Raw genomic sequence first — 25,614 nt, 5'->3', positions numbered from 1 at the left:
ATAATTTATCCAATGTAAATGAATTGATTCATTATTACAACAAAATATGAATTCTATGAATGAATTCTATGAATGTTTTTTTTGTCATTTCGACGATTTTTATCTGTTTTAATCAAAGCAACGAATCACACAATGTGAATTTTCGAAAAGCTTGTGAAAAATGTTCAAACAGCAATAATCTGTACTGATTTTAAAACAGTTTTAATGTAAACTTTATGTTCACAGCTTTAGTAGTTTGAAAATATTGTAAACATCTTGTAAAGCACACATCCAATGTTTTGCCACAAAACCATGCAGGATACAGCAAATTTTCCAAATTGTCCATTTTGTAAAATTGACAAATGAATGATTTTGATTGCTCTGCCCTACAAACAACAAATCGGGTCACAAATGTTCCTTTAACACTACGTTTTACCTACTTTTACACCATCTTGAAAATATTACTTTTATGTACTTAAGTAATGCAATCCAAAAAAATATATTTAGTGCAAGTGCTAGGTTGATGTTTGGAGGATGTTTTCAACGGTTCTAGTTATATTTTCATGCTTCAAAAAGGTCCGCGTTGAATGTTCCCGAGGGCTCCTAAATGGCCCTCAAGCCTTAGCTTTCCCACCGCTGTTTTAAGAGGTCAGGCTGACTGGCATGATTTCCAATAACAAGGATTTAAAAAAAAAAGACTTCCACTTAGTGTTTAGAGTTTGAATGACTCCCTTCTCTGTCCTCAAACTTCAACGAACACACACGCATGAGTGACGCAGCTCCAAGGTAAATACTGTGTGAAACGTTGTGTTTTGCTTTTGCAAGCCCAATAAGTTTGTGGTTAGCGGAAAAAAAACGCTCCACTGTGCTCTTACCTTGCGAGCAGTCAGAGGTTGAAATCCTCCCTTCTGTTGGTAATGATTGACTGCGTGAAAGAAGAGGGGGGGAAAAAAGAGGAAAGTTCAGGCTTACCTTTGCAAGTTGCGTGGAAGCCAAATTTCCGAGTCTCGCTTTTGCCGGGTGGACGAGCAGAAAAGGCTGAGAAAGTGTCGGAGGTCACACAAACCTCAGCCCGTCACGGAGCTCGCTCATTCCAGGGTCGTTTTTTTTTGGAAGAATCGTAGTGGGCTTAAGATAGAGCCCAAACGAACACTCGGTTGTAAATTGTCGGTGGATCGAGGGGGAGATCTTTGCACCGAACCGCCACTCGTTACTTCGGCACGCTTTTCCGCCAGTCGAAGCCGCGCGCTGCAAAAGCCAAAAGTTCTGGCATGGAGATGGTCCTCCCACTGCTCCACTAGGCAGTCTCCCTCCGGTTCCCCACGCCCCCCTCCAGCCTCCTCCCTCCATATCTGCCCGTTTGTTCACACGCACATTTCCATCAGAGCCGCCCACCCCCCTTCCCACACACTCACACACACTCACACACGGGACAGGGCGACCCCGCCTGCCCCCATTCCTCAATCGCCCCATGTGCAGACGATAGAAATGAATTGATTCTTCATGAAGGATATGATCATGATAGTGCGCCCTCTAGCGCAGTAATTTAACCCTTGCATGACAGTATTTTTCCTGCAATATTCTTGAAAACAAATCATTGTGAAAACGAAATGCCTTCATATACATTTTGTATAGTCTTGATTATTATTTTATGGCTTTTATTGTTGTATAATATTTCCCCTAATTGACATTTGATAAATGTAATCGTAAATCATTCTGTGAGGGCTAAAGGCCTTTACTCTATCGTGATTATTTTTATGATTATTGTTGTTGTGTGAAGGCCTACAACCACACCGATTCCCCTCATTTTTCAACATGTTCAGAAAATTAATGCCAACCCGGCTACCATTTTAATCAACACAATTTTTAACACCTGCCCCCCCCCCCCCCCCAACAAATACTGTATATTTATATTGTACATAATGATCAATAGTACTTGACACATCTTGTAAAACATTTTATGTTGCGATAGTCAACTATTCAATTTTTTTGCAATTAAGTGCATTGGAATAATTTTCTTGTTCACGGTGATTGGCTAAATATTACTTTCTGATTATTTTTTTTTAAATAGCGTCCTATTTTTGTGTTAAATAATTCATTACTGTACATCAACATCGCCTTACTGGTTCACCTCAATACCTTTAAATATGGTATAAAGCTTTCATTAAACAAACATCAAACCTTATATTGGACCAATCGTGTTTGTGTATTATGTAATATTGGACTTTGTGATGATAAAAGGGCTTTGCCATATCTATAAACGTGGTATTATTGCTTAAATAAAAAATAATATAACGTGTGTAAATGTGTAGTTTATTAAGAGTTTGACCTTTCAAATTGAACAACAGAAATAAATTTAGCACCCCATCAAATTCAATTGTATTGATCTACGTGCAGTATCGGCATCTTTAAATTTTGAAAATTTGTATTTAATTCCTGATCTTTGACTGACAACTGACGCCACCATGTGGTATGAATTCATACTGATCTCTTGACGTCTCCCAAATGCACAAATATCCAGTAAGTACATTAATACACAACAAAGAATCAAATAATGGAAATAAAGCTTTATTTTTTTTTCAATCACTTTTACGTAATATTCAGTAGAAGTAGTATTTTTTTTCTACAGCGAATCAGTACTTTACCAAGTCAGTGTTAAAATGCGTGACAGCATTTAAATGTAGCTTTTTTTTTCTCGCTTAGGATAAAACACATCAAGTCAAGCTATAACAAACTGTAATAAAAAATGGCAAGAAATAATACAACTAAAATGAACAAGCATTGTCTAATAAGGCTGCACTATTCAAAAAAGAAGCCATAAGAAAATGAGTTATGGATATATTCATTATTCAAGACTGTGAATTATGAGAATGAGTTAAAAAAACAAAACACCAGATCCAAACGGTACATAATCCTTTTCAATTCATCCCAACATTCTCAAACAAACCAGAAAAACCTTTCAAAGTGTTAAAATGTAAAACAGTTAATAAAAATCTCTAATTCTAGTAATGAAAAGTTACTCGTTTCACTCGTTCACTGCCAGTCCTCTAAAAATGTATTTTTGACGTGTATAGCTGTCATTGGCAGTGAATGAGTTGACTTATGCCAGCCCAGTAAAGACAGATCTTAGACGTTTTCTGCCGCCTATGGTAGTGAATGAGTTCATCCGTTCCGTGCAGGACGTTGAATTAATAGTTGCCGCTTGCGCTGTTGGACGAGAAGCTGTACGTGTATGTGGATGTATAATCCACACTGCCTCTCCGAGACCCACTTCTAGAGCCGGACCTGGACCCGGACCGAGATCCTTGGTTGGAGACGTTATAAGGGCTGCTGAGTCCCTTCGATGAGACGGAAGAGGCCTGCAGCATTTTCATTCCGTTGCTCTCTTCCACCATGCAGCTATCCATGGCTTCCTTGTAGGAGATCTTCAGTTTGGTCTTGGGGCAGGTCAGGTTTTTCGGATAGTTGCGGGTATCCTGAAGTTTCTGCGCCCCGAGTCCATCCAACCAACTTTTGCGGATGGCCTCCTCGATGGTAATACGTTTTCCGGTGCCGGGATCTACCAGGCCTCCGGTCAGGTATTGAAATTCCAGGAACCTCTGCCCGGCCTCGTACGGTAGCCACGTCTCCTTCACGGCCTCCGCCGCGGACATCTTCCTCTTCGTCTTCACGTCCTCGAAACCAAGATAGGCTTTCTGCGCGGCCTTCAGTTTACTGGCCATGGCTTCATCGATGACGCACTGATGGACGGCGTCCTGCAGCGTTAGTCTCTGCCCGGTCGCGGGGTTGATGATCCCTCCGGTGCAAACCTGAGCCTCCAGGAGTCTCTGCGCTGTGAGAGTATCCACTATCCCTCTCCTGTGCGCTTCAGGGATGGTTATCTTCTCCAAAGTTTCAGTGTCAAATATGGCCGCCACTGGGCTTTGGTCATCAAACATCTCCGGGGGAGAAACCGTGATGGAAATACTGTTGAAGCGTTTTCGGACGGTCGGAGAGGACGGAGCGGCTTGGGTGGGACTGCTGCACGTGATCACGTCTTCGGCGCTGCTGGCCGTGAGCGTCATCTCTGCGCCGGTGCTCTTGCTGGCAATTTGGTCGGCAAACTGCGTCAAGGTTAAGGTTCCGGCCCGATACTGATTGAGGGTGCTCTGGTCAATGATACCGCGCTCCATGCAGTCCTGAATGTCGTACTGGGTTCCCGTCTTTCTGTCGACGATCACCAAGCGCGTGGAGCCGTCCGAGCCCGTGATTGTGATTTCTTCCCACTCGCATTCTTGTTCCGACAAGTCCAGGAAGGTGTCATAGTCGATTAACTCGCGGTGGTAGGCCTCTCTGACCGACATCTCCCGATTAGTGTCCGGATCCACGATCACCACGCGCCTCTTGCGGAGGACGTTACTCCGGCTCTCTTGTAATGCCTGGGCTTTCTTCTTGTCCTTAAGAGGCAGGAGTACTAGGCCGGTCTTGGGGTCTGTGATGCACCTCTCCTTCAGCTGGAGATACGTTAGGTTGTCCTTCGTGTTCGGGTCAAAAAAGCCTTTTGTGTCGTCACCTTCATAACTTAGGATCTCATTCATCTCCTTATCAAAATATCCTCGTTTGTAAGCAACGGAAACATCTATGCGATGGCTCTCTTTGGGGTCAATGATCCCACCGCTGGCAATCTGAGCTTCAAGCAGACGGATCCCATGGCCTTTCTCGATAAGATCTTTCTCGATGGCCTGGAAAAGGGAGATTGTTTTTCCCGTGGCGGGGTCGTTGTATCCAGTGACCGCCCTTTCTGCAGATAGCAACTTATTCCTAAATTCTTTTCCGACCAGGCCTCTCATTGTGGCCTCGTCCACTGTCAAGAAGACGTTGTTTACCGGGTCAACGATGAAGCCGGATGCGGCTTGGGCCTCAAGAAGCTCCAAGGTGGTTCCCCTCATAAGCAGACCTTCCTTCATCGCCTGATAAAAGGGCCATATCCTGTCGTTGACCTCGTCATAGATCCCCGCGATACAGGTGGATCCATAGAGGTAGGGCTTCAGCTTATCCTCAATATCTTTGCTGGTGAGCTCCCCTTGTCTAATTCTTATCAAATCGGTTTCATCAAGCAATTCAGAATTGACAAGCTCCGTCAAAGAGACCTGTCCGCGAAGCCCCTTTACTGTCATGGGTTTTTCTGGGCCGTGAAGCAAGAGTAAACCATGAACGGGTTCCACCGTACACTTCCTCCTCAGGTCACCGTAGCTTATCTTTTCTCCCGTTGCTGGATCCAGGTAGCAGGCCGGTCTTCTGTTCAAAGCCCTGTACAGCTCCTCGTCAATAAGATTACGGTCCAGGGCCAAATCTTTTGGCAGGAACACACTCAGAACAGGGTCCAAGATCCCCCCGACGGACTCCTGAGCCTGCAGCAAGCGGAGCGCTGTCTCCTTGTCGATTCGGCCTTGTTTGCAAGCCTGGCCCACGGATAACACTTTACCCGTGTAGGGATCTTTGAACCCAACGCTCGCGGCTTCTGCTTTCACCAAGACGTCTCGGTCTTCCGTGTCCACAATCCCCCTGGAACAAGCGGTGTCCACTGGCATCTTGTCATTAAAAGCGGGGTCTGCTATGTAGCCCGTTGCCGCTTGCGCCTCTAGCAACATGAGGGCACTCTCTGGGCTGAGGAGGTTTTTGTTTTTGGCTTCGGTGAAGGCCATTTTTCCTTGCGAACCCGTCATCATGCCGGCAATAACTCCCGTACCCTTTAGATTGACTTGAATTTCCACGGCTACTTCATCCACTGTCTTCTTCCCCTGCAGCAGCAAATCTAGAGTGGCCTTGCTGATTACCCCGCAGTCGCAGAGCTGGTGAGCTGTGACTTTGCGACGCACCCCGTCAAATACAAGCTTAGAAGGGTCGATCGTGGCAACCTTCATATCCGTCTGGGTCTGTCTGCTCAACGTGCTCGGCCTCCTCTGCAACCTCTCGATCTCTCTCAGAAGCGCGTCTCTCTTGAGACTCAGGTCTGTCACCTCCTTCTCGGAGGTCAACAGCCTGCTCTTGTAACGTTCCTCGACACTTCGAAGCTCTCTCATCAACCTCTCGATCTCGTTCTTTAGACTCAACCTGTCTTGATCTGTCTTGGACCTGTCCGACTCCCACTGCCTGAGCTGGGTCTCCTTCAGCTCGTACTGGCTCTTCAAAAGGGTGAAATCCTTGAGGACTGTGTTTTTCTCATCAACTAAGCGCTGCTTGTTGCGAAGTTCTGTCTCCAAAGAGTGTTTGACACGGGACAGTTCATCTTCAAGGCGCTTCAGACGGTGTTTGTCCTGGTCTAGCAATTTAAGCTTTGAAAGCAAATCATCCCTCTCCAGCAGCACCTCGCTGTACTTGCTTTGAGACTCGTGCACCATGATGGAAGTCTGTGGAGATATAAACAAACGTACGAGATTAAAACATGAGAGGTTGCCTCCCGAAAATAGCTTTGTGAGCAACGTGTACAGTGAACTCTTGGAACTCAGTGAGTTAGTCAGGTGAAAAAATGTCAATGTATTAATTGAACAAATAAGGCCCTTCACCCTCTACTCGATGGTCTACAACAACAAACTTCTCGCAACAGGTCTCAGCGTAAAAACTAGCGCATGTTTATCTTCATGTGAGGCAGGTATAGATGTTCATATTTGTAAATTTGGTGGACAGCATTGCATCTCGCTGGGTTTTCCAACGGATGAAGCTGGTGACCCCAACCACGCTGGACAATTTGCTCCACTGCTTGTATCCGGGATCTAGTTCTTTCGGTCACGACCCACAGCTCTAGACACAGCTGAGGGCAGGAACGTAGATCGAGTGGTACATGGTCGGCATCGCAACAGATGCTGCACCGTCGATCTTCCGTTCGGTCCTGAACAAGATGATACTCGAACTCCTCCACATGGGTCAAAACCTCATCCCTAACGGGGAGAGGGCATGGACCATGGTCTCAGAGTTGGAGGAGCTTATCGTCATCCCAGCCTCTTCTCACTCGACTGTGAACCTCTCCTGTGAGAGTCGGAGGTCACAGCCCGAAGAAGCCGACGGCGCCACGTCGTCCGCGAAAAGACAACCATGATTGTAATTAATCGATCGCCAACTAATGCTTTGCTCTAAAAGCCCTAAAAACCTTCTTTGGCGTCTGAACGCGCAAAACTACAAGAACGTCCTATGTTTGAGTTCAGGGAGTCCACTGTAATGATTAATCTAATCATTTCCAATTAGTATACAGTGATGATGAGTTCCATTCTGTGGTTGGTTATTGGTAAAAGCACATGCAGATCTGAGAGGCAGCAAAACCTTCTAGCGAAACTGGCTAAATATGCCATCTCGTGTTTGATAGTTACAGAAATGCTTTGTGTTCAATCTTAAGACTCCACGATTGCTCATGCAAAAGCAGAAAATGTGAAAAAAAAGGGTGGAATTATGCAGAGGCGATCCTTCAGTGCAATCGGAAATACCTCAAAGGACTGCTTTTGGAATTTGTCTATTTCGACCATAAGCTTTTCTCTCTCCTTGGTCAGGTCGTTGATGAGAGCCTGGAGCTCCGCTGTCCTCTTGTTGCTACTCTGAAGTTGGACATGCAAGGCTGAAATCTGAGACGCATTTTCCCCATCGATGGAGTCCCTGCTAATCCTCAGCTCATCTCTCTCCTGCCTAAGGGCCCTCAACTCTTCGTCCAACTTCAGCCTCTCCTTCGTCAGGTTCTGAGCGTGAGTCTTCAGACGTTCGATTTCAACCGCGCATTCGTTGAGGTGGCGGGTTTTGTCCTCGATGGTTTTGTACAGGCTTTCGTTACGCTGGTTGAACTCCACAATCTGGATTTGGTCATGGTGGAGCTTCTGTTTCACCGCCTTCAGCTCGGCGGTCACGGCCGCCAGTTCGTCTTTGGTGGCTTTATGCTCCCTGAGACTCTTATCCCGAGCCTCCTGAAGAGCTCTGAGATCCTGCTGGAACTTCTTTTCAGTGTTTGAAACCTCCACCTGAAAGGACTTGAGGCTCGTGATGGTGGTGGTGTACTCTTTGCACGTTTGCGTCACCCTCTCTAGCTCCGCCTCCAGCCTCTTTCTGCGCGTGAACTCCTCCTGGGTCGCCTTCTTTTGCTTCTCCATCTCAGCTCCCGTGGCATCCAGAGAACATTGGAGTTCCCGGATCCGGCTCTGGAGCCTTACGGAGTTCTGCTCCGCCTTGTTCCGGTCACTGGTCTGCTTCTCCAGCTCCACTCGGGTGATGCGGATCTCCTTCTCGGAAAATTTGAGCTTGTTAATGGTCTCCAGAAAGGAGGCGTTCTTGTCCTTTAGCTCTGCCTCGGACTGTTTCAGAAGATTGATTTCCAATTCCAGGGCCCTCCTCTTCTTCCCTTCTTCCTCGACGTCGCGCGTAAGCATGCTGATCTGCCGGCCTTTCTCCTGAATATTTTTCATGGCCTCTTTTAGCTTGAGCCCGTCCTCGTCTCTCTGCTGCGTGAACTTCCTGATTTGCACCTCCAGCTCACTTCGCATCCTTGTCTCTTGGGTCAGGGACGCCCTCTGCTGGTTAGTCTCCAACTCCGCTCGGTTCTTCTGCTCCTCGGCGTGAGCGATGGAAAGTTTGAGTCTGCGGAGCTCATCTTCCAGATCCCGCTTCTCCGCCGCGAGCTTCTCGTACTGCTTCCTCAGCTCGGCCGAGTCCTCTTCCTGCTGCTGCGAGGCTTTCAGCACGGTGGTCTTGGTGACGTGGATCTGGGTCTCGTACGTTTGCTTAAGTTGATTGACCTCCTGGGTGCACTGTGTTCTTACCTTTGAAATATCTGACTCGGCATTGCGGCGACGTGCCGCCTCCTCCTCCAGCAGTATCTTCAGCCTCTCAAGCTCACGTTCCTTGTCCTTGACGGTCTTTTCCAAGTCAATCTTGATCCAGTTGAGCTCATCCAGCTCTTTCTGCCTGCGGCGGACGGCCGCTTCGTACTCTTCTTGTTGGCTGGTGTAGCGCTCTTCGGCCAGCTTTTTTTTCCTCTTTTCTTCCTCCAGTTGGTACTTGAGGCGGTTGAGCTGGTCAGTCAGCTCTTGGATCTGGCTTTGGGTACCCTCCAGGCTCTCCTTGGCGGCGGTTACTTGAATGGACGTGGTTCTCTTCACTTCCTCCAGAGAAATCAGCTGGTCTTTTGAGCGGCCGAGCTCCAGCTTGAGGCGGGCCAAGGCATCTTCCAGAGACTTATTTTTCCCGCCACAATCCCCGAGCTCTTCCTTCAGGCGCCTCAGTTCTTCCTCCAGCATCTCAATCTTGGTGTTCCTGATCTGTAAATGGAAACCTATTTTAGAATTTGCTTTGGCGATTTACATTCCGTTACTAAGTGGCGCCGAGATTTACCTTCAGCTCCTCCATGTTCTTCAGCAACTCCCCAAGAAACTTGTAGTAGTCGTCCGAGCGAGTAAGGAGCTCGATGTAGTGGGATTGGAGATCAGACGCCTGATAGGAGGTAAGATCCCAGAATTGATTTTACGGTTGAAATTTGAAACAGCTCAAAGTATGATATTTGAGAAATGACCGCAACTGAGCCATGCCTCCCCAAAATATTTCATTTGATATTTTAGACGATTAATCGAGCAAAATCCTAGGATCGATTAATTGTTTACAAAACTTAAATTAAAGTCTTCTAGACTCGAAATATTCTCATTCTATTTGTCCTCTATGAAAGCAGACTATTATTGTGTGACTATTATTGTTTACTAAACTCATTCAATCCCAGGTACTAATATATATATATATATATATATATATATATATATATATATATATATATATTTTTTTTTTTTTTTTTTGTGAATGGAGAGAGAGAGAGAGTATATTTAAAAATATATGGAATGTATTTAAATAAATAAAAAAGGGTCACAAAATTAAAAAAAGTAATCAGTTACTTAAGAAAACAATTTGTACTGAAGTAATTGATTACTTTGGGTACTTCAGTACCTATTAAAGTACTAGTGTACCTATAGAAATTGTTTAATATGGTAAGTACTCAGTCCAATCATTAAAAATTGAGTATATTTTGCTGTGTTCTCTTTTAGTGAAAGAAAGAAAATAATCAACTGATTGAATGATTATTAAAATAATCTTTAGTTGCAGGCTTAGAGAATTTCAAACTTCCATCGGTGTTATCCTTCTAAAGATTTATGATAACATTTATACGACCTCACTATTTTATGCGAGATTACATCAAAGGGGAAGTCAAACTAGAAACATTTCTCGGCGATAAAATATTCTATGAGGCCCTGCGCTGCATTCAGGTTCATAATAGTGCCTGCGAAATATGATTTAAGCGGCAAGAGGCGGCCATTTTGTCACGCGCTGTCAAGGAAAATGACATGCTGGATTTTGCTGCTTAATTCCTTTTCCGTAAATACAATAACGGCGCGCTACGTTGTCGGAGGCACAAAATGCAAATCAGGGCAAAGAACATTTTCCACTCGACTTGTTCTCGAACGATTGCGAAGACTCGTTGGACATACCTCCTGTCTAACAACAGTCGCGGGGGACTTGAGCATGGTTCTTTTGATTGGAATTTTCAGGAGAGTTTCCAGGCCGGAACTGTAGGAAGCCAGCTGCAGCTCATAGTCCTGAAAACAATCGTGAGGGAGCGGGGGATTGTTTATTTTATGTATAGTAGCCTAGCAATGCAGTTTTTTTGTTTTTGGACCCACCTTGATGGAAGCAGCGCAGGTGTCGGCGTCTTTCTGGACATCCTCCACCTTCTCCTTCTTGCCTTTGATTTCACCGTGAAGTATCTACGTAGGAGAGTCGGGAGTTCAATGGAACGTTTCTATTTGAGGTGCAAATAAGGAAGCGGGAGTGGAAACGTGCCTTCTGCTGGTTGAGGTAGTCCATGACCATCTGGATGTTTGTGAGTTTAACATTCTGAAGGACATCCTGGCGCTTCCGGGCATTGTTTATCCACTGGTCCATGGATGTGTTTTTCTTCTGGTAGTTTTTCAACTGCTTCTCGTGCTTCTCCAGATCCCACAATCTGAAAGGGGAGGAGCAAGGGTTTTTTTTCGCGGCTCGTTTCAAAAGGAATTGGACGAGAAGGTGGACTAACCGGGTGTCGATTTGGGTTTGGATGCGGCGCCAACGGTCAGAGAGCTGAGCCACCAGTTCAGCGTATTTGGACAAGTCCACGTCGCACCTGTGGAAAGATTCGGAGACTTGACCGTTCCACTGAACGGCTTTGGCCAGCTCGGACTCCATCGCTGTCAGCAGGTCTTTTTTCAGGTCCAACTCCGTCTTCATTTGCTTTAAAGACCACAGGACATTGACATTTTTTTTAAACTACATGTTGTAAACAAACAATTGATTCCAATAAGCATAATCAAAAGAGTTCAGACGATTAATCAAACACAAATCTGTAATCCGATGAATGGATATCGGATAATAATTTTTAATGATCAAATAATCGTTTCTTGAAAAATTTCACTCCAATTTCAGGCCTTCACAGTAACTGCCATGTCGTTTTGTGTTTTTAAAGGTACTGATTGCATATCAAAAATATGAATCGATAATTATTTTTGATCATCGCTTCAAGACCTACAAACAAGATACTAATAACTGCAAATAAAGAATATTGATCATACTGATATTTTTTATCGATTAAAGGATTCAAGACATAAAATTGTCCAAATATTAAAAAAAAAAAGCTCTTGGCAGTCAATGTGATGTCATTTTATGTTTTAAAAATGTTGATTTTGTTTTAGAAATATATTAATGAAACAATGTTTATTAATAAAATAATAACCCTAATTTTACGTGAAAAATACTGAACGAATTATGACTGATGATTATTTTTTATCATCGTTTTAATGTTTTCAGGCCTACAATTGTCCGAATCTGAAAAACTTATACCTCTCGAAAATATATGTGATGTCATTTTTTGGTTTTTAAACTGTACATGAAAAATATTGATCAGATGAATTTTCATTTTTGATTGTCGATTAAAAAAAAGATTCCAAATCTGAAAATCTTAAGGTTCTCTACTGTAAATATGATGTCATTTTGCTTTTTAAAGGTGCTAATTGTACACAGAAAATATCGGTCAAATTAATTCTCGTCAAAATGGTCATTTTCACTGCTGAAAATGGCTCAATAGGTTGAGCATAAAGGTGTAAAAACCTTCAGCGTGCTCTGGTAGTGATCTAGTTCTCGCGGGTCCAGCGAGGTGGTTTCCTTTTCGGTCAGGCGGGCCTCATGCACTTTGACGACGTCTTCCACCTGAAGAAGAGCCTCCAGCAAGGACTTCAGCGCCGACAATCTGTAGGCAACCCCGTGACATCATCAACTTGGACATTGAGGACGTTGAATTTGACTTCTCGTTGTGTTTTTTGGATGTACCTTTGGATGTAAGCAGCGTAGAGCCCCTGCAGACCCCCCAGTTTCTGGCTGATGATGTCCAGCTCCGAGCGGAGGAACTTAGCTTGCTCCGAGTCGGGGGGGATACCTTCGAGTTGCTTGAGAATCTTCTCCCTGAGGCGCAGGTACTCGTCGTGAATGTAGTCCAGATCTTGGTGCACGGTCTGGACGTCGCGATTGTATGATGTTAAATAGAGAATGATCGTTTTTTTTATGGCGCTTTTCTTTAGGGTCACGGAAGCCCCTTTCACACCGCTGTGTTCCGGATCTGGATGGTTCCCCTAACATCTATCTGGGCCGATCTAAGTACCTAGTCACGACTGGGGCCTTCTGCTACTTACCCGGGTAGCTTAAGGTAGGTGTTTTGGGCTGTTGGTTGAACTTGGGGGTGTGTTTAGGTATCGCAGTCGCCATTACGCCACTGAGCAGTTGTTTTCACAGTTTAAAATGATGAAATAACGGAAGGAATGGACTCGAGACTGGTCGTCAGGCATACGTGCTGCCACTGTGGACCATTTATGGTCTTGAGACTGAGGATGCTACAATATATGAATGAATAACTCATTTTGTCTAAATTAAAGTCCTCAACCCAACATGCCACTACGTGGGTGAGCACAAAAACCAAATAGCTGGGATTTTCGGCAACTAAAGAACAATTTTCCCACAAATTGGTAAATTCACAAACGTCCTTAAATGTTTACAATTGGTTTACTGCAGCAGTTCTCAAATGGCGGAATGTGAGATTTTGACAAGGTTTCTGCATCAGCAAATCTAATTGAAAAGGTTTCAATCTCATGACAAGAACAGTGCTTTTTCTTTTCAAATTAAGAGCAAATTGATTGGAAAATGAAACATCTCACCTGCAGTTTTTCAATGTGCACCAAGCACTCTTGCAGGCTGTTTTCCCCTAAGCAAACGTGCAGATGACCGGTGAGTCCGGACTCTGCCAGTTCTAGCCTCCTTCGGAGCTCCTGCAGACTGCTCAGCAACGCGATGCTCAGGGCGTGGATTTTGGGAGGGGCCGGTTTGCTTGTCTCCTGTTTGCTATCCTCCTCTTAAAATGTCATGAAAAAAAATCGCTTTTTAAAGACAAATCTCAAACTCGGTCATTCGCGGCGAAGAAATGCAACTCACTGTAGCCCGTCAGCTGGATAACCAGGGTATCATAATGGGTCTGGGCTTTATCAAAATGGTTCTGGATGCTGATTCTATCATCTTCTCCGAAAAGGTCGCAACCTTGACTGGTACGCAGGAACTCTTGGTAGTGGGTCTCCAGTCTTTTGATGATGCTGCGGTACTCCTCGGGGCGCATTTTGGAGATCTGTCATGCAAACGAGGACAGGGGGTGAGTAAAACCCGGAGAATTATCTGGAGCGGAGTCAAGCTTGTAATACGTTACCATGGAGAATGTGAGAGAGTTGATGTAGTTGATGTCTTTGAGGCAGTACTGCCACGAGATCAGGCTCTTGATGTTGATGTACAGCTGATTCCAGATGGCCAGGATGGCCTCGTAATACTGCTCGTTCCTGAAGAAAAAAAAATACAAAATAAATCACATTTCGAGCATTAGAACATACGCGACTACAAGTGCGAACAAGTGCAGGTTTCATGTACTATGTGCAAACGTTGATCTAAACATGGTATTCAGATTCATATTGTGTTTGTGGGATATCATTTAAGCCCCTCCCCCTCATACACACACACACACACACACACACACACACACACACACTCGACGCGCCGACTATAAATAAGATTATCTATATCGTATACCTCAACCGGTATCTTTTTTTAACATGAGAATGATCGAAGGAAAAAAATATTCATAAATACCTTTATTTATTACGCCTTTACACGCATTTACAAAATTAAGGAAAAACATGCAATGTGTATAGTTTGCAAAATATATGCACAATTCCAACTTGAATTCTCACTTCAGTCAGAATTCTGACTTTAAAGTTGTCTCTTTTTCTGATTCCGATATAGAAGTGAGAATTCTCACTTTAAAGAAATTAAGACATTGTTTACATCCAATCAACTTTATTCGTATAGCCCCTGAATCACCAAAGTCTCAATGGGCTTTACAAGTGAAAAGAAGTCATACAAAGAAATCTTTTCATCATAAATACACAACAGAGCCCCCTGATCAAAGTTCCCAGAAGGGGAAGGCAAAACTCAAAAACCCCAATTTGGGGAAAATCAGAAACCTTCAGAAGGCATCGCAGGTGGGAGGAGCCTTCAAGGCTCATTTCAAAATGAGAAACTTGCCAATTTTTGACTCCCCTTCACTGGCCCAAATCCTTTTTTATAAACCTAAGTTCTGTATGTGTTACACCCGTCTTACTTGTTGGCGAGGCCGATGCTGAGGGGGTTTGGCGGGGGGATCAGCAGACACACGGAGGGAATCAACATGTCTAGACCTCCTGGTCCGGTCACCAGCCACTTGCTGCGCTGTGTGTTGTCTTTCAGTATGCCCTCATTTCCTTTGAGGATCCCTTTCTAAAAAAAAACACAAAAAAACCCAACAAACCTCAGCACATGTGTGCTAATTGTGTCAGATTTTGGTCTCACGTGGTTCAACTGTCTTGTGTCATTGAGGACCCACCTGGTCCTGCTTGAAGTCGCACAATGCCTGGACCATGATGGGGGTGTTAGTTGTTGTGGGCTCCTCTGGGTTGCGGGGCTTCAGCCTCACAATTGTCTTGGACTTGTTGACCAGGCTTTGAACCTGTCGCTTATTCTCCATGATGCGCTCCTTTTCTTTCTGTCGACGGTGAAAAATTTGAAATAGGATTAACGGGATTTGTCCCAAATATGTCCAGAATTCCATACAAGCATACCTCCAGGTGTTTGAGGAGCTCCACAAGGTTTTCCAATGGGGTGTTCTTGTTGCATGTGAACTTGGTCTGGATGTTCTCGCGATCTTTTTTCAACTTCTCGTAGGTCTCATTCGCCTCCTTGAAAAACTAAGCCGGAAATTAGGCGAGAAAATACAGTCAATTTTGAAAGCGCATGATCAGCCAATCAGGTGCTATTTTGAGGCGGGACTTACTTGGCTGTAGGCTGCATTCTCCTTCAGATGAATGTGAATGCACTTTGTAATCTGGAGAAGCCAGCTCCACTGGGTTTGTAAGGTGTCCATGTAGGCCTGAGGGCATAGAACATACAAATACCCTAAATTTTGAACCATAAGCCGCAACTTTTTTCTCATGATTTGAGCCCTGCGGTTCGCGGTCCTTTTCGCCTTAGCTGCAATTTCTTCTACTGGCCACAAGGGGGCAACCCATCAGGACAGCAAATGTGTGTATTTGTTCAAGGTGTCAAATTTTATATATATATATATATATATATATATATATATATATATATATATACACACACGCTATATGCTTAAATAAAATAATAATTAAAAAAACTTGCTTTTACCATCATTCTGCAAAACTATTTGACAATACGACGTGCGCCTTATAGTCCAGTGCGGCTTATATGTGACAAAAATCTTTTTTTTTTTTCCTCCGTTTGTGCTGCTGCAGCTTATATATTTACCGTACCTTTGAAAAGGTGCTCGCATTTTCAACATGATCAGCAACAGAAGAGAAATGAAAATGCATATTTTGCACCCCAGCACGTTAGCAAAAGAAGAACAACTCACTTCAATCTTATCGGAAGCCGGATGGTTGTTGCTCAGCAGGCCGTCCGCTTTCAACTTGAGCTTGTTCAGCTCCTTCTCCTTCTCCTCCAGATCTTTCATCAGCCTCTGCGTGCAGCGGAGGTCAAAGGTGAAATCTTCAATCGCTCCACCAAGACGAAGAAGAAGGAAAAGCGCAAGCTTACAGAGTAGCTCTCTTGTTTCTTGGGGATGTACTGGTCGATGTTTTTGTCCCCCCAGTCGAAGACCAGCTCCTCCTCCTCCTTCTCGTTCACCCACATGATGGCGCGGGAGATCTCCTCGATGATGCTTTGCAGCTCACGCAGCTGATTCACTCGGTTGTGAGACATTTTCTGGGATTCAACGCACAGGAAGTCAACTCGATCCAAAAAGTCAATCTTAGCAATTTTCCTATTAAAGCGATTTCATTTCCTACCTGCAGGCTGTCCCATTCTTGCTCCATGATGTAAAGGTTGGACTTGTCACCCCTCATGCCCTGAAGATAAGTTTGTTTGTTTTTTTTACTCCCTTTTTTTTTATCGAATGAACTCAGTTAAGAGGAGCTTCGCAAGGCACACGCTCAAAAAAGGTTACGGCAGAGCCAAGGTTAAAGTCGAGTCGGGCTACGTACCAATTCGTCCCGGGCACGGTCTACTTCCTGGCTCCTTTGAATCGTGCTGTGGAATTTGTTGTGGCTCATGATTTGTTTCTCGATGGTGGCCGAATCGTCCCCCCATGGAGCTGTCTGAATCATGCGCTGCAAGTTTAACGATATAACATTAATTGAAAGGAAAAAAATATATATACATATACATTTGTGTATATAACATTAATTGAAATGAAAAATCCAGAATACATATACATTTGTGTGTTTACATAAGAAATTATATATATATATATATATATATATATATATATATATATATATATATATATATATATATATGTGTGTGTGTGTGTGTGTGTGTGTGTGTGTTGATGCCATCAAAGGATTAAAATGTTTACGTAATTGCTTGACATTCCATAACTAACTGCGATTAATCATGTTTTCCAAAAACTATTGTTTACGAAGCTTGTAACATGTTTACTTGAGTAAAATCTTGGAACTAAAATAATTATATATGACATATGTATTAGTGCCATCAAACAATTGGAATGTTTTGTTACTAGATGTACTGTGATGAATTGTGATAAGTGATTTTTTTAACAAAACGTTTATTATTTATTTGATTAAAATCTTGAAACCGTCAAATTTAAAAAGTATATGTGTTTATACGTAAGTAAATATGTTTACGTATATATGTGGGTATATGTGTGCAAAAGTAGTAACAAATTAATCTCTAAATGATTTAAAACATACACAATGAATTCTATTTTTCAACAACTCAACAAAACATTTTGGGGGGTAGAAATTAGAATTGGAATTCAAGTAGTCATGTAATTAAAAAATTTTAGCTTCAAAGATTGTTGTAGTAACTTTCGTTGATCAATACGATTCTTTTAATGTCAAACATAACTGTCGAACAAAAATACAAAATATGAAAGACAATTTATAGATGAACGAATGTATCTAAACTGTTGCATTCTTTCGTTCGTCCTCTAGATGGCAATCTAAGACCGCTTCACATCCATTTCCAAGCAGGAAACTATTCCAACTATGCCCCTCTTTGTTCAGCCCTGGTCTTTTGATAAGAACAACCTCTGCCTGTCCCTGCACTTTACTCCCTTTTTTTTTTTCACTCTCTCTTCTGTTTCGTGCCTTTGTTCGCACGCCACTCCCTTCTTCCACGCTTAGTGGGCTGAGGCCACACATGACGGCTTCTTTCACCAGCACCACTAAAACGTAGCGAAAAGCAGTCAGGTCCAATCAGGTGTTATGTTAGCGTCAGCGCTTTTAAGTTGAGAAAAGGTCAGGAGGGCGTTGCTTTTCCCACAAGTATGTGGACCTGCCCAGTACTTACAACATCTGTCTGATAAGTGTAACATTTCACACATTTACGGTTCTTTCTTAACCCGGTTTTTGCGCGCGCAGCTTCGCTCCCTTCGACCTGATCCGCCATGTTCCCCTTTCCGCGTCATTGTTTCACTCCGAGGCCTCATTCACCGGCGGATCAGGTTTTGGCAGTGTGTCAAGATGGTTTCAGTTAGCGTCAGGTCAGAGGGAGTGATAGGGAGAGCGCGCACCTCCTCCTCCTCCTCCTCCTCCTCCTCCTCCTCCTCCTCCTCCTCCTCCTCCTCCTCCTCCTCCTCCTCCTCCTCCTGGGCTTATGCATGCAATTATCCTCGCAGCATTGAATATGTCCAACGTGTAGCAACAACGCCATGTTAAAAACAAAAAACACACAAGTCACTCTTCATGATTGTGTGTATACTTTATAGCTCCATGAAGCCTTTTCAGACTTTGAAAAACGTCTCATGTTGCACCCTGTCCGTAAACGTTTACAAAACACTTTAATGAAGTACTTACAATTTGTGTCTGGATTTGTATTTACTTATATTTCTACTCCATTGCAAATTGGCAATGCGAGCGAGTATACAGGATGTTCTCATTTGTGTCACATGGTTAAATGAAAGTTGCATGATAAGACGTTTGATTACAAAAAATAATGTATATTCTGGTTTCTTATGTAATATTCCAATTTGGTGAGACATAGAATTTAGTGGACCGAGGGCTGCTGCAAAAAAATAAAAATCAGCTGGTAATTTCCCCCCAGCCTCCAAAAAAGCTTTTTATTTTACTCTCAATGCAGCTAAACACTGCTTTTATCCAAAATATGCTTCTCTCTGTATATATACTTATATATATATATATATATATATATATATATATATATATATATATATATATGCGCACCTATACATGTACAGTAAATATGTGTATGTACTATATATGTGTATGTGTGCACATATGTGTACTTACATACATTATATTTAAGCATATGTATGTATATAAATGTGTGTATATATGTGTATGTGTGTGTAGTACGTGTAGGTATATATGTTTGTGTTTATATACGTAAGTATATTCATAAGTATATGTACAAATACACATATATGCACCTATACGTGTAGGTATATGTTTTTTTGTGTTTTATATATATATATTTATATATTTATGTGTGTGTGTGTGTGTGTGTGTGTGTGTATTACCTTCTGTTGGCTAATCCAAGCCATGGCGTCTTTAAAAATCCTCCCTCCTTCAGCGGCGGCACCCAGACTACTGGCCGTGTTCCGTTTGATGGTCATGGTGCCCATGATTTGCTGCTGGACGCCACCATACATGTGCTCCAGCTGGTTGACGCTGCAGGGTTCCAAAGAAAAGCAAGGGCATGTTCAATCTTATCAGCAACGTCCATATTGCACGGTGCGCTTTTTTTTTTTTTTTTTTCGGGCTTACCTGGCAAAGGCGTCGTTGGGTATGCGCAGCTGCTGCAGTTCCATGCCGCACATCCTCAACTGCTCCATATGGTCGCTTGCCATCATCAGCATCTTCTCAGCCTCGGCGGGTGGACCGCCCTAGCACGACGGTATCAGTGAATACATGCCAAACGCCCACTACCATCTTCGTTCCGATTGGTAAGTCATTTTGTCAAGTCTTGTGGAGTCAAAAAACTAACTTTGTCCTTTGTGCTTATTTCTAGCCGAGAGTGCTAATGTAGGGGGAGAAAACTTACACTCTGCAGGATCATCTTTGCTCTTTGCAGGTACTCGTGACTCATGGCTTTCAGCTGCATTACTCTCTCCTGAATCTCCTCCACGCTGCAATGCGAGACAGCAAGAAATATTACCGTCTTGACAGCACGATTTTCATTAAAGTGGCTCGTGAGACAAATCGCTTGCGCTTAAAGCGTACCTGCGGTGCCGGGAAATATGTTTTATCGAAACTGCACACTAATTTTGGTTTCACTGTCTGTACAAAAGAAAACTTATAAAAGCTGGGGAAACCTATTTGTTGGGACAACACATAGCAAAGTGGGTCTGAATAGTTGGTTAGCTAGACTTTTTTTTTTTCTAATTATAATTGCTTATGTCAACTGCAATCCTCTTACCTCCAAAAGGAGACCAAAAAGTTTTTGGCTCTCCTTTTGGAGACTAGAAAAATGGTGACACACAATCGGCTCAGCATGCATCCATGCGTCCATCTCACAGTTTGAAGGTTTTCTCTAAAACATATAACTAAACTATCATTTTCGTTCAATATCTGAGTGGAAAAAAAAACACATTTTCTATATCACTGTCCATTTCATACAGTGAAAAAAAAATATATACATTGAATGATAAATAAATGGCAGTCAAACCCGCTAACCGCGAAGCCATGTCATGTCTCCGCCCCCTGCTGGCAAGTATGGCTGCCTGCGTGTTGTCACAACAAATAGCTTTCCCTAGCTTTTACAAGCTTGCTTCAATAAATCCAGTGAAACCCGACACGCTTTTAGATGCTGTTTTTCCTGATAAACCATAAATATTTTTCCTTCCCAATACCACTTTAAAGTTATATTGACCACTTGATCTAATTCAACAATTTACCCAACTTTAACAGCTTTTTTTTTTGTTTACATTTGAAAAATAACGGCGCAACGTCATAAAAATAAACAATAAACCTGTTTTTCCACACGGGATTATTGTCATGTAGTCAAAGAGTTTTCACTGTAATTGGTCTGCGTCTCATGAGACAAAGATTGATGAACAAATGTAGACTAGCGAATATGTAATTTCTCACATCACACTCATGTGCAATAACTGGTAGGGAAGCATAAGTTTACTTTGTGTGCTGGTCAAGAGTTATTTATTATTTAGTCATGGAATTTACAGTTGAACCTCCAAAGTGGAACACAATTGTGACAGGGTCTTAATAAGTATTCGCTAACATGAAGATTTTCCATGGGAAAGTATATTAGAAAAATAATATATGTAAAACCACACCTCTCTTATAACATTTCTTAGTTTTTCAAAGGTTGTAAAGTTTTGTTTAAAACCATATTGTGGTTTGTTTTGGATTATGAACCAAAAAAAAGACATTTTAGGTTCATCTTTAGGTTTATCAAAAGTATAATGTTTGGCATTTTTCAAATCATGTTTTCTGTTGTTTGCGTCCCGAATAACCAGGAAATGCAAGGATTTATTTTACACTTTTTAACATCATGCAAATTAAGCGTAAACAACTTGATGAAATCTTGCATACATTTTAATGTACTGAGCAACTAGTCCAAGTCTCATTTCGTAATCTATGGTTATCATCACAAAAATCTGATAAATATCCTGACGGTTTTTTAATTTACTTTTCTTGTGTGTGGATTGAAAAAATATGGAATTAAATGAAATTGTTAGCCTTCTTACAGTAGTTTTTTTTTTTTTTTTTAAGATAACATGCATAATTTGCTCGAGTTTGTTATCGTCCAAAGGTCGGAGTGAGATCACCCAAGAGCTGCAGAGGGGAATTCGGGAGGGGCGTTCCGAGCATTTCCTCTGTTATGGTCAGAACCTTGAGCAAGAGGATTCCGTAGAACCTCAGTTAGTCATTATGATCATATTTTTAATGCTGATTCAGGACACGTTGCACACTGGCTACTCCTTTTACTTTTTTTCTGTTTTATTACTTTGGATTGTAATTGTAATAGCCGCATATCGCGAAACTGACGTTTGAAAAGAAACATGTTTTGGAAACATGTTAGAATAAGTTGGGACCAGAGCAACAGGTGATTATGAAGGGGCTTACTTTATCACTCCGCCGCCGCCGCCGCCGCCGCCGACAGCACCCATGCTCATTTGCATTTTGCGGCCGCCGGTGCCTCCTCCGCCGTGCATGGAGGACCTGGAGTAGGTGGTCTTGTACGTGTAGCCGCCGTCCGCCATCTGGTAGTCTCCTCCTTGGAAGCCGTTGCCAGACACGAAAACGTCGTTCCTCATGTAGCTTGACGACGACAAATCCGGTCGGGAATTACTCCGCTGACCCATAGAGGCCAGTCTGGACGTGGAGCCGCCGTACATGCTCATCTCTGCACCTTAGGAGGAAGGGGGGGGGGGTTGAAACTTTTTTTTTTTTTTAGGGGAAAAAAAAAAAATCAGTCGGAGAGGTTTTTGGACAGACCGTGCGCCCCTTCTGCCCCCTGCGGCAGTGTCCTTGACGCGCTGAGTTCGGTCTGCTGTGAATAGGCGGAAGCTGCGCGCTTTTGGATTGCAACGAAACCACACCTTTGGCTTGGGTGCGTGTGCGCGTGCGTGTTTTGCGCCTTTACGAAAGCCTCCCCTCCTCACTCACTCTCCCTCGCTGACAGGAAGAGGACTGAACTCCCTCACTTTGACTTTTACTTAAAGCCTGGCTGCACGTCCAAAACGAACAGGGAATTGCAAAAGTCACTTGCTTAATACTTCATGCGCATTTTGATCGTTTTTCCTCGCAGGGGGTTCTCGGGTTACGGCGGTCCTTGACTTAGTTACTAAGATGCGCAGTTAACAGCGGTCTAAAAACGGCGAAACGACAACGAGCAAGTTGTCGCACGCAAAAGAGACCGTTTGAGTGCTGTGTTCCATTTTGGGGTTTTGTTGATGTCATAAAAGTGACGGTCGAGATCCATTCTTGCCGGCAGCAGGCATGTCAGCACTACTAGAAACAGAATGATGTGCGCTGTTTCCGGTTGCACGGCCCTTCAAAACAAGAGTTCTCTACAAAATCGCAAGAACAAAATTAACCCGACAAAATGGGGTCAAAAAGAGGCAAAGCAATAGTACGATACTTTACAGTGCAGTACATAAAGACTAATCAATTATTTATTCATTTTATTATTTGTTTTTTGTTGTTGTTATTATTTGGATGGTGTTCCGACACTGAAATTTGGGTTACATCACATCCTAAGAACTTATAGATGTAGCTCCAAAAGTCTGATGATGATTTATGTCTGGGTTTGATTAGTCACGCAGAGTTCACGCAAAGACAAATTTCCAGTGTGGTAACTTTTCAGTTGACGGCAATTAAATAAAGCAGCAACAGCAAAAAGCGATAGCGTGGGCGCATGAAGAATGTGTCATCCCAGGTTCAACATTTTTGAGGTTACAAGGAGGTCCGTTTGAGAAAGACGAGGCTGTTGAAATTAGCGAGTGACACTTGGGAGCAGCCCTTCCCATGCGTCTGAGTGCGCGCTCTCACGCTGCCTAATTGCGCCGTTTGCATGCGGCCGCATGCAGGTAGGCGTGTCGAAGCCGGTGAAAGGCAGTGAGGAGTGCAAGGGTGGGTCTCCGTGCATGCATGCAACAAAAGTATTTGGAAAGTAACCAATTGGTGCACACGTGTGTGTTCATAAACTATGCATGCATAAAATGAGAGACCGCCAGGGACGTAATTCAGGATTCCCTCACACGCACAAGACTGACACGCTCCTATACACTACATAGCACCCTTAAATATACAGTATATATGAGAGTATGTCCTTAATTTGTGTGAGAGTGTTTCAGTACCTTGTGAGTACTATTATGAGGTGTATGAGAGCAAAGAATTCAGTCGAATTCCACAGTGTGTGTGAGAGTACATTGTGTGTGTGACTGAAAAAAGTGAGAGATTTTAGAAGCTTGTAGATGAGTGGTTTCCTTAGTGTTAGTGAGTTTAAACAGTGTGCAAGTGCTTTTCATCAACACGAGAGAGTTTATCAGTTTTGTGGGAGCAAAAATTGCAGCAGCATGACAGCATCTACATAATGGGATTGAGAGCTGTTTACATGTGTATGTGAGTAAAAACAATGTGGGGACGTCTCTCAGTACCGTGTGAGTGCTTTTCAGTAATACAAAAGTGAAAATAAAAAATGGTAGTGACAGCATTTTTGTAGTGTGTGTGAGATCACTTTATGTGTGTGTTTGATTGAGGAAAAGTGAGAGCATTTTAGTATGTGCGAGATAGTTTTCAGTAGTGTGTGGTAAAAAAAAAAAGTATATATATATATATATATATATATATATACACATACTTCTAAAATTGTTACTACACACAACTGAAACTCTCACACATACAACTTAAAAGTTCACACACTACTGAAACACACACAAAAAAAGGAAAATGTGCAGCCAAGCATTTCAGATTGTGCACGAGTGATTTTGTAGTCTGTATAAATAAGATAAAAAGTCATTTGTGGGTGTGGGGTTTCCTGGAATTTGTGTGAGAGCATTTCAGTTGTGTGCATGACTGTTTCATAATTCACGAGTGTGACTTACTAGTTTGGGTGCAAGTGTTAGGGTTAGTTGTGCATGTGAGAGTTTTTGCAAAAAATAAAAAACCAAACAGATCAGTAGTGTGTATATTTTCAGTTGTGTATGCAAAGATGCGATTGTTTTTAGCCATGTACAGTACGCGAGAGCATTTCATTGGAGCATCTGAGCGCATTTAAGGCCCCTCGTGTCCACACATAATGTCTGCAGTGACAGGGCGAGACAATGCGGCTTTACATCGGCTGATCTATTGCAAAGTGCAGCGTCCCGTCGTAAACGTGTGGGAAAGAAAAGAAGAGGGGAGGCAAGGCCACACATGAGTAGTCAACTCACACTACAAAGTTCTCAAGAAAACCAACACCCGGAGGTGGAATTCTGCCCTCCTCTTCCGTCAACGAGTGTGTGTGTATTTCGTCTCAGCGACAGCGTAATCTCCATTTCCAAATAATGATGACAGTCTGTTATAAACCACCATTTCTGGAAAGGCCAGTCTCGCCATGAACACACCCACCCGTCGGGACACACCCAACATTTTTTCCTCTCTGAGCTCAGGTGTTTTTTTGTTTTTTTTTTTAAAGGCTTCAAATCAAACTTGACTGAACTCGTATGAGAGCCCTGGCAAACGTGAAGTGAACAACAGGAAGGCCAATGAACTTTGCTGCGCTTTTTTTTTTTTTTTTAGAGCTTGTGTTGCCGGGAATGAAAGTGTCCATTGCAAAATTCTCTTGTAAAGTCTCACTAGTGAAAGTTGAACCTCCCCAGCAGGATTCCTCCTCCTTGCGTAGTAAGACTTTGTTTACACATAGTGCATATAGTAGCAAGTAAACTGTAAAAAAAACAAAACAAAAAAAACATCAAACAGAGCTTAAAAAAGTATAAAAAAGAATAAAAGAAATCTGTTATCAGAAAGAAATAACTTAAATAAATATTTTTCCATAAAAAAAAAGAATAAAGTGTCAGACCTGTTCTCAAAATAAATACATGAATAAATATTTGCCCACAGAAAAATATTAAACATAAAGCGTCCTGTTTTGCGGCTATCATTGAGGTCTGTTCACAAAAATAAATCATTAATTATTAATAAATATTTGTCCGCAGAAAAGTATAGAAAAGCTAACGAGAGGTGGCACATGGGTCCAACCATTCCAGTAAGGGGGACACTCTGACTTTTTACAATAATGAAATTATCAACCGACTTTGCACGTTTTTGTGTTTTATTTAAAATCTTGAGTACCCCCTGAAGTTACTTCATGTACCCCCATTAGAGAACCACTGCTGTAGAAATTTGCCCTCAAAAAAGGGTTAATTTACTCTTTAACAACCCAGCAAATTGTTTCGGACCAAACATCCAGTGATAAGTGTCAATAATTTATGCTTTATAGTTTTTCCATACATAAAAGAAGCTTCTCAGAGCAGAA

General features: G+C 42.7%; 2 protein-coding genes and 1 long non-coding RNA gene across 6 annotated transcripts in view; 1 reads left to right on the top strand and 2 right to left on the bottom strand.

Moving 5' to 3' along the window:
- Positions 1-1,236, bottom strand: part of LOC148414404 (tensin-3) — a 36,614-nt gene extending 35,378 nt beyond the window's left edge. The window contains exon 1 of one of the 2 annotated variants that reach the window (XM_088428602.1): positions 952-1,236. The gene's annotated coding sequence lies outside the window, so the exon portion shown is untranslated. Of the gene's footprint in view, positions 1-854; positions 866-951 lie in introns of those variants that run through there. The other variant, XM_088428603.1, reaches the window with a different exon arrangement.
- A 1,295-nt stretch (positions 1,237-2,531) lies between these two features.
- dspa (desmoplakin a) lies at positions 2,532-22,015 on the bottom strand. 2 transcript variants are annotated; one of them, XM_088428599.1, is made up of 24 exons: positions 21,720-22,015; positions 19,678-19,762; positions 19,401-19,519; positions 19,154-19,304; positions 16,635-16,760; positions 16,440-16,499; positions 16,189-16,356; positions 16,007-16,111; positions 15,407-15,502; positions 15,195-15,320; positions 14,960-15,118; positions 14,699-14,853; positions 13,754-13,880; positions 13,489-13,675; positions 13,215-13,408; positions 12,337-12,518; positions 12,118-12,256; positions 11,051-11,244; positions 10,816-10,978; positions 10,656-10,739; positions 10,464-10,571; positions 9,325-9,423; positions 7,437-9,251; positions 2,532-6,368 (listed from the first exon to the last, which is right to left on the bottom strand). In XM_088428599.1, the coding sequence occupies exons 1-24, from the start codon at positions 21,995-21,997 to the stop codon at positions 3,168-3,170; spliced, it is 8,121 nt and encodes a 2,706-aa protein (XP_088284725.1). In that variant the 5' UTR covers positions 21,998-22,015; the 3' UTR covers positions 2,532-3,167. The 2 variants fall into 2 exon arrangements, with proteins under 2 accessions (XP_088284725.1, XP_088284727.1); XM_088428601.1 differs by having other exon boundaries at positions 8,754-9,251; positions 21,720-22,005.
- LOC148414403 (uncharacterized) lies at positions 10,763-21,229 on the top strand. 2 transcript variants are annotated; one of them, XR_015867350.1, is made up of 6 exons: positions 10,763-12,479; positions 12,585-12,709; positions 13,583-13,699; positions 19,174-19,367; positions 19,490-19,579; positions 19,708-21,229. It is a non-coding gene; the product is annotated as an uncharacterized LOC148414403 (long non-coding RNA). The 2 variants fall into 2 exon arrangements; XR_015867349.1 differs by having other exon boundaries at positions 19,645-21,229.
- Positions 22,016-25,614: the final 3,599 nt, after the last annotated feature.

This window comes from Hippichthys cyanospilos, chromosome 12, assembly GCF_059441005.1.
Source record: "Hippichthys cyanospilos isolate Australia breed blue-spotted pipefish chromosome 12, RoL_Hcya_1.0, whole genome shotgun sequence".
NCBI lineage: Eukaryota > Metazoa > Chordata > Actinopteri > Syngnathiformes > Syngnathidae > Hippichthys > Hippichthys cyanospilos.
This window is presented reverse-complemented; position numbering and strand designations above follow the sequence as displayed.